Source organism: Nerophis ophidion, linkage group LG02 (assembly GCF_033978795.1).
Source record: "Nerophis ophidion isolate RoL-2023_Sa linkage group LG02, RoL_Noph_v1.0, whole genome shotgun sequence".
Taxonomy (NCBI): domain Eukaryota; kingdom Metazoa; phylum Chordata; class Actinopteri; order Syngnathiformes; family Syngnathidae; genus Nerophis; species Nerophis ophidion.
This window is the reverse complement of record NC_084612.1, coordinates 47,056,196-47,065,533: the sequence shown is the minus strand read 5'-3', so window position 1 is coordinate 47,065,533 and position 9,338 is coordinate 47,056,196. Positions and strand designations below refer to the sequence as shown.

Below are 9,338 nucleotides of genomic sequence, written 5' to 3'. Positions count from 1 at the left end.
TTTGAAGTACAATAAAGTTCAGTTTCAGTTTATTTGGAAGTGAAAGGGAGTAGATAAAACATCCTCTGAAGTAGTGCTGAAAAGGAGAAGACAGAAGTATCCTAGTCCAGGGCGGAGGCTGCCTTGTGCACTGCGGAGGTGGCCTGGTTGACAAAGCTGCTCTTGCTCATGCCTTCCTGTGAGGACACAACACACACTAGTCACTTCTCATCGGCAACTACACAACGTTAGTGTGAGAAACTCATCAGCGACAACAGAACATTAGTGTGAGAACCTCATCAGCAACAATAGAACGTTAGTGTGAGAACTTCATTGGCAACAACAGAACGTTAGTGTGAGAACCTCATCGGCAACAACAGAACGTTAGTGTGAGAACCTCATCAGTAACTACACAACGTTAGTGTGAGAACCTCATCAGCAACAACAAAACGTTAGTGTGAGAACTTCATCATCAACAACAGAATGTTAGTCTGAGAACCTCATTGGCAAATACAGAACGTTAGTGTGAGAACCTCATCAGTAACTACACAACGTTAGTGTGAGAACCTCATCAGCAACAACAGAACGTTAGTGTGAGAACCTCATCAGCAACAACAGAACGTTAGTCTGAGAACCTCATCGGCAACAACAGAATGTTAGTGTGAGAACCTCATCAACAACAAAAGAGCGTTAGTGTGAGAACCTCATCGGCAACAACAGAACGTTAGTGTGAGAACCTCATCAGCAACAACAGAACGTAAGTGTCAGAACCTCATCAGCAACAACAGAACTTTAGTGTGAGAACCTCATCAGCAACAACAGAATGTTAGTGTAAGAACCTCATCAGCAACAACAGAAAATTAGTGCAGGAACCTCATCAGCAACAACAGAATGTTAGTGTGAGAACCTCAGCGCAACTACACAACATTAGTGTGAGAACCTCATCAGCAACAACAGAACAATAGTGTGAGAACCTCATCAGCAACAACAAAACGTTAGTGTGAGAACCTCATCAGCGACAACAGAACGTTAGTGTGAGGACCTCATAAGCGACAACAGAACGTTAGTGTAAGAACCTCATCAGCGACAACAGAACGTTAGTGTGAGAACCTCATTGGTGACAACAGAACGTTAGCGTGAGAACCTCACAGGGACAAAAGTAAATTAGTGTAAAAACCTCATCAGGGACAACAGAACGTTGGTGTGAGAACCTCATCAGCGACAACAGAACGTTAGTGTGAGAACCTCATCAGAAACAAGAGAACATGAGTGTGAGAACCTCATCAGCAACAACAGAACGTTAGTGTAAGAACCTCATCAGCAACAACAGAAAGTTAGTGTGAAAACCTGTTCAGCAACAACAGAACATTAGTGTGAGAACGTCATCAGCGACAACAGAACGTTAGTGTGAGAACCTCATCAGCGACAACAGAACGTTAGTGTGAAAACCTCATCAGGGAAAACAGAACGTTGGTGTGAGAACCTCATCAGCGACAACAGACGTTAGTGTGAAAACCTCATCAGCAACAACAGAACGTGAGCGTGAGAACCTCATCAGCAACAACATAAAGTTAGTGTGAAAACCTCTTCAGCAACAACAGAAAGTTAGTGTGAAAACTTCTTCAGCAACAACAGAACTTTAGTGTGTAAACCTCAACAGCGACAACAGAACGTTAGTGTGAGAACCTCATCAGCAACAACAGAGCGTTAGTGTGAGAACCTCATCGGCAACAAAAGAACGTTAGTGTGATAACCTCATTAGTAACTACACAACGTTAGTGTGAGAACCTCATCAGCAAGAACAGAACGTTAGTGGGAGAACCTCATCGGCAACTACACAACGTTAGTGTGAGAACTTCATCAGCAGCAACAGAACGTTAGTGTGAGAACTTCATCGGCAACAACAGAACGTTAGTGTGAGAACCTCATCAGCAACAACAGAATGTTAGTGTGAGAACATCATCGGTAACAACAGAACATTAGTGTGAGAACCTCATCAGCAACAACAGAACGTTAGTGCGACAACTTCATAAGCGACAACAGAATGTTAGTGTAAGAACCTCATCAGCGACAACAGAACGTTAGTGTGAGAACCTCATTGGTGACAACAGAACGTTAGTGTGAGAACCTCACAGGGACAACAAAAAATTTGTGTAAAAACCTCATCAGGGACAACAGAACGTTGGTGTGAGAACCTCATCCGCAACAAGAGAACGTGAGTGTGAGAACCTCATCAGCAACAACAGAAAGTTAGTGTGAAAACCTCTTCAGCAACAACAGAAAGTTAGTGTGAAAACCTCTTTAGCAACAACAGAACTTTGGTGTGTAAACCTCAACAGCGACAACAGAACGTTAGTGTGAGAACCTCATCAGCAACAACAGAGCGCTAGTGTGAAAACCTCATCGGCGACAAAAGAACGTTAGTGTGAGAACCTCATCAGTAACTACACAACGTTAGTGTGAGAACCTCATCAGCAAGAACAGAACGTTAGTGTGAGAACCTCATCGGCAACTACAGAACGTTAGTGTGAGAACTTCATCAGCAACAACAGAACGTTAGTGTGAGAACCTCATCGGCAACAACAGAACGTTAGTGTGAGAACCTCATCAGCAACAACAAAACGTTAGTGTGAGAACTTCATCAGCAACAACAGAACGTTAGTGTGAGAACCTCATCGGCAACAACAGAACGTTAGTGTGAGGACCTCATCAGCGACAACAGACGTTAGTGTGAGAACCTCATAAGCGACAACAGAACGTTAATGTGAGAACCTTATCAGCAACAACAGAAAGTTAGTGTGAAAACCTCTTCAGCAACAACAGAAAGTTAGTGTGAAAACCTCTTTAGCAACAACAGAACTTTAGTGTGTAAACCTCAACAGCGACAACAGAACGTTAGTGTGAGAACCTCATCAGCAACAACAGAGCGCTAGTGTGAAAACCTCATCGGCGACAAAAGAACGTTAGTGTGAGAACCTCATCAGTAACTACACAACGTTAGTGTGAGAACCTGATCAGCAAGAACAGAACGTTAGTGTGAGAACCTCATCGGCAACTACAGAAAGTTAGTGTGAGAACTTCATCAGCAACAACAGAACGTTAGTGTGAGAACCTCATCGGCAACAACAGAACGTTAGTGTGAGAACCTCATCAGCAACAACAGAACGTTAGTGTGAGAACTTCATAAGCAACAACAGAACGTTAGTGTGAGAACCTCATCGGCAACAACAGAACGTTAGTGTGAGAACCTCATCAGCGACAACAGACGTTAGTGTGAGAACCTCACAAGCGACAACAGAACGTTAGTGTGAGAACCTCATCAACGACAACAGAGCGTGAGTGTGAGAACCTCATCGGCAACAACAGAGCGTTAGTGTGAGAACCTCATAAGCGACAACAGAACGTTAGTGTGAGAACCTCATCAACGACCACAGAGCGTTAGTGTGAGAACCTCATCGGCAACAACAGAGCGTTAGTGTGAGAACCTCATCGGCAACTACACAACGTTAGTGTGAGAACCTTATCGGCAACAACAGAACGTTAGTGTGAGAACCTCATCGGCAACTAGAAAACGTTAGTGTGAGAACCTCATCAGCAACAACAGTGACAAATATGAGAGGAGGACACAAGTCACCTTCTTCAGGAGGCTCTGGATGTCTTTGTGGGACCACAGCTGGTAGAGAAACAGTGATGCTGCCTTGCTGGACTTGGGGAAGTATCTAGAAGGAGACTCACTTTTAGCATCTAGACCATGGCACACTTTTCATCTGGACCCGCTCATGGGACAAGACCATAAACCAAGACTTCTTTCACCAAGTACCAACCTTCGAGAACACTTGGCTCTCCAAGTACCACCATAATGACAGTAGTGTAGTAGACCTATAAGTATTCATCAAGTACCACCATGATGGCAAAATCAAATACAGTAGTGTAGCAGACCTAAGTAGTCATTAAGTACCACTATACCAACATGTCGACACTTTGCTATATTCACATCATCATCCCAGCAGACATTGTTGATCATACGTACATGTCCTTTAAAACTGACTTGGAAACAACGTTGCAAAATAGTTGTCTTCATAAATTGAGACAACGTTGATGTCCAAATTTGGAACCATGTTGTTGGTTAGGAAATGACTAAAATTCAATGTCAAATCAACGTCAGTTTGTGACGTTGATTCGACATTGAATTTTGTCAAAAAGCATGTTGTTTCAATGTTGTGTTTGTAGAATATTGGTTGGAAAATGACCAACATTTAATGTCGAATCAACGTCAGAACCCAACATTGATTCAACGTCGTCAAAAAGCATGTTGTTTCAATGTTGTATTTGTGTTGTAGAATATTGGTTGGGAAATGACCACATTTTAATGTTAAATCAACATCACAACCCATCATTAATTTAACGTCGTCAAAAAGTATTTTGTATTTGTTTTGTGGAATGTTGGTTGGGAAAAGACCACATTTCAATGTCAAATCGACATCACAAACTGACATTGATTTAACGTCGTCCAAAACATGTTGTTTCAACGTTGTATTTTTTGTTGTAAAATAATGGTTGGAAAATGACCAAAATTCAATGTCAAATCAACGTCAGAACCCAACATTGATTCAACGCGGTCAAAAAGCATGTTGTATCAATGTTGTATTTTTTTTTAAGAATATTGGTTGGAAAATGACCATAATTCAATGTCAAATCAACATCACAACCTGACATTAATTAAATGTTGTCAAAAAAGCATGTTGTTTCAACATTGTATTTGTAGAATTTTGTTTGGAAAATGACCAAAATTTGATGTCAAATCAACGTCAGAACAACATTGATTCAACGTCGTTATAAAGCATGTTGTTTCAACGATGTATTTGTGTTGTAGAATATTGGTTGGAAAATGACCACATTTCAATGTCAAATAAACGTCACAACCTCACATTGATTAAATGTTGTCAAAAAGCATGTTGTTTCAACATTGTATTTGAAGAATTTTGTTTGGAAAATGACCAAAATGTTATATCAAATCAACATCAGAAGCCAACATTGATTCAACGTCATCATAAAGCATGTTGTTTCTACTTTGTATTTGTGTTGTGGAAGATTGGTTGGAAAATGACAAAAATTAAACGTCAAATCAACGTCAGAACAACATTGATTCAACGTCGTCAAAAAGTATGTTGTTTCAAAGTTGTATTTGTTTTGTGGAATATTGGTTGGAAAATGACCAAAAGTCAATGTCAAATCAACGTCAGAACAACATTAATTCAACGTGGTCAAAAAGTATGTTGTTTCAACGTTGTATTTGTTTTGTGGAATATTGGTTGGAAAATGACCAAAAGTCAATTTCAAATCAACGTCACAACCTGACATTGATTCAACGTCGCCAAAAAGCATGTTGTTTCAACGTTGTGTTTGTGTTGTAGAATTTTGGTTGGGAAATGACCAAAAGTCAATGTCAAATCAACGTCAGAACAACATTAATTCAACGTGGTCAAAAAGTATGTTGTTTCAACGTTGTACTTTTGCTGTGGAATATTGGTTGGGAAATGACCAAAGTTCAATGTCAAATCAATGTCACAACCTGACGTTGATTCAACGTCGTCAAAAAACATGTTGTTTCAATGTTGTATCTGTGTTGTAGAATTTTGGATTGGAAATGACCAAAATTCAATGTCAAATCAAAGTCAAAGCCTGGCATTAATTAAAGGTTGTCAGAAAGCATGTTGTTTCAATGTTGTATTTGACGAAATTTGCTTGGAAAATGACCAAAATTTAATGTCAAATCAAGGTCACAACCCAACATTGAATAAATGTCAGAAATGATGATGACGACTGTTCCAATGTTGTGTTTGAGTTGGTCAAGGTCAGGACTTAAGTCGAGGTCAGGACTTAAGTCAAAGTCAGGAATTAAGTCAAGGTTAGGACTTAAGTCAAGAAGTTGTCAACATTGTTTCAATGTCTGGTGTCTGCTGGGATGTCTCACAGTGTTTGAAGATGTCACACTTCCAATGCAAGGTCTCCATCAAGTGTGAACATAATCATCATCTACATCATGTCAGAAGAAGACTTCAATTATTGTTATTAAACTTATGTCATGTTTTACTTTCACCTTGGAAATCTAAGCAAACCTTGGCAAGATATTCTATTTTTATTTTTATTTTTAGATTTTTCAGCATGTTTTCTTGCAAAACGTTACATCCTTGTGTTATTTTGTTAAATTCTACAGAAGAATATTTATTTTCTACATTAATGTTCCAAAAAGTGATTCTTAGCTCTACAAGTGGACTACACCGATGCTGTCCACTTTTATTGCAGCACATAGAGCAGGGGTCGGGAACCTTTTTGGCTGAGAGAGCCATGAAACCAAATATTTTCAAATGTATTTCCGTGAGAGCCATATAATATTTTTTAACACTGAATAGAACTAAATGTGTACCTTTTTAAATAATACGAACATTTTTAGAGTATAATAAGTCTCTTATTCTTTTTAATAACAATGTTATTCTGAAGCTAACCAATATAAAATCAAATTCTTCTTACCATTAATGCGACTTCTTGAACAGGTGCGGTAGAAAACGGATTGATGTGGATTAAAATGCATGAGAATGTTTTATATTTTGAACATTATTTTTAACACTGTGATTCCCAGCGGAATTATTCATTACTTATTGTGTTAAGCAATGTCAGCTAAGATTTATCTGAGAGCCAGATGCAGTCATCAAAAGAGCCACATCTGGCTCTAGAGCCATAGGTTCCCTACCCCTGACATAGAGGGTAAGAGAAGCGATCAGGAACATCCTGGTGAAGCAGAGTGAAAGTGAAAGAGTCCAAATGCTATTACCAGTGAGGTTAAAGGGCACCACTCACTTGTTCTGGCTGAGCTCCTGCAGAGCTTTGATCAACTGGCCGTTCAACAGGCGCTTGCCCTTCTCTGGTTCCTTGGCCAGCAGGAAGTTGGCAGTCTGGCACGCCATGGCCAGCGTGTCGTCCGACTCGTTCCCCGCACCTGTGCCCGCCTGGAGGATGCTCACCAGCTCGGGCAGAACTTTCAGAGCTGAGGGGGAAGGTGAGTTCTTACTATTTCCTCTTTAGCAAATTTGCAACATTTTCAAATTGTCATGATGGGGTATTGTGTGTAGAATTTTGAGGACAAAAATGAATATTTTCCATTTTTGGAATAAGGTGATTTTTTTTTTTTTACTATTTAATCTTTAATAAATTAGCAACATTTTCTAACAAAAACCTTTTTCAAACTGTCATCATGGGGTATTGTGTGTAGAATTTTGAGGACAAAAATGAATATATTCCATTTTTGAAATGAGGTGATTTCTTGCTATTCAATCTTTAATGAATTAGCAGTATTTTCTGAAAAAAATAAACGTTTTTGAAATTTTCAATAAGTGGTATTGTGTGTAGAATTTTGAGGGAAAAAAATTATACATTCCATTTTTGGAATAAGGTGATTTCTTACTATTTAATATTAATAAATTAGCACACATTTCAAACAAAAAACCTTTTTCACATTGTCATTATGGGGTATTGTGTGTAGAATTTTGAGGACAAAAATGAATACATTACATTTTTGGAATACAGTGATTTCTTACTATTTAATAAATTAGCAACATTTTCAAACAAAAAAACTCTTTCAAATTGTCATTTTGGGGTATTGTGTGTAGAATTTTGAGGACAAAAATACATTTATTCGATTTTTGGAATAAAAGTGTTTTCTTACTATTTATTCTTTAATAAATTAGCAACATTTTTCAAACAAAAAATATTTTTGAAATTGTCATTATGGGGATTTGTGTGTAGATTTTTTAGGGCAAAAATGAATTTATAAAATTTTTGGAATAAAGTGATTTCTTACTATTTAATTTTTAATAAATTAGCAACATTTTTTAACCAAAAATGTTTTGAAATGGTCATTATGGGGTATTGTGTTATAGAATTTGAGGACAACAATTTATTTATTCAATTTGTGGAATAAGTTGATTTCTTACTAATTAATCTTTAATGAATTAAAAAACATGTTATAAGAAAAAACGTTTTTGAAATTGTCATTATGGGGTATTGTTTGTAGAATTTTGAGAACAAAAATGAATTTATTAAATTTTTAGAAACACAGTGATTTCTAACTATTTAAACTTTAATAAATTAGCAAAAAATTTTTTAAAATAAGAACCTTTTTCAAATTGTCATTATGGGGTATTGTGAGTAGAATCTTGAGGAGAAAAATGAATTCATCCCATTTTTGGAATAAGGCAATTTCTTACTATTTAATCTTTGGTAAATTAGCATCATTTTTCAAAGAAAAAATATTTTTGAAATTGTCTCTATGGGATTTTGTGTGGAGAATTTTGAGGACAAAAAATTATTTATAAAATTTTTGGAACAAGTTGATTTCTTACTAATTATTTTTTAATAAATTAGCAACATTTTTCAAACAATTTTCTGAGTAGAATCTTGAGGAGAAAAATGAATTCATCCCATTTTTGGAATAAGGCAATTTCTTACTATTTAATCTTTAGTAAATTAGCATCATTTTTCAAAGAAAAAATATTTTTGAAATTGTCTCTATGGAGTTTTGTGTGTAGAATTTTGAGGACAAAAAATAATTTATAACATTTTTGGAACAAGTTGATTTCTTACTAATTAATTTTTGACAAATTTGCAACATTTTCAAACAATTAAAAAAAAAATTGCTATTATTGGGTATTGTGTGTTTAATTTTGAGGAAAAAATGAATTTATTCCATTTTAGGAATAATGTGATTTCTTACTATTTAATATTTAATATATTAGCACAGTTTTGTAACAATAAAACGTTTTCAAATTGTCTTTGTGGGGTATTGTGTGTAGAATTTTGAATAAGGTATTGTGGAAAGGTGTGATCAGCGCGCTTGTAGGAGTAACTATCAGACGGGGGCTTGGTATGTGCTGACGGTGAGACACAGCTGGCAGATGATTAGATTGCGCAGGTGGTCTGTGTTGATCTAATTATTGTTGTCTTTAGCAGTGGAGGAAGTGCAGGAGGAGGAAGAGGTCTGGTGAGACTGAAAAGTCTGGACAAACATACAAGTGAAAACTGGAAAAAAAAACTTTGTGGAACCCTGCACAACTGGCTTTCAGAGTGTATATACATGAGTCTGGGAGTAGGCAAAGCCTACAGGTGATGTCTTACTATTAAATCTTTAATACATTTGTAAAATTTTGAAGCAAAACAACTTTTGAAATTGTCATCATGGGGTATTGTGTGTAGAATTTTGAGGACAAAAAGGAATTACTTCAATTTTTGGAAAAGGGTGATATCTTAATATTTAATAAATTAGCACAATTTTCTAGCAATAAACCTTTTTCCAATTGTCATTA

General features: G+C 36.9%; 1 protein-coding gene across 1 annotated transcript in view; it reads right to left on the bottom strand.

Moving 5' to 3' along the window:
* Nucleotides 1–9,338, bottom strand: part of pkp1b (plakophilin 1b) — a 58,357-nt gene continuing 49,019 nt past the window's right edge. Inside the window, exons 11-13 of the mRNA XM_061885260.1 lie at nt 6,838–7,024; nt 3,614–3,698; nt 1–176 (exon numbers count right to left, since the gene is read on the bottom strand). Of these exons, the coding sequence (XP_061741244.1) occupies nt 102–176; nt 3,614–3,698; nt 6,838–7,024 (347 nt within the window). The 3' untranslated portion in view covers nt 1–101. The remainder of the gene's footprint in view (nt 177–3,613; nt 3,699–6,837; nt 7,025–9,338) is intronic.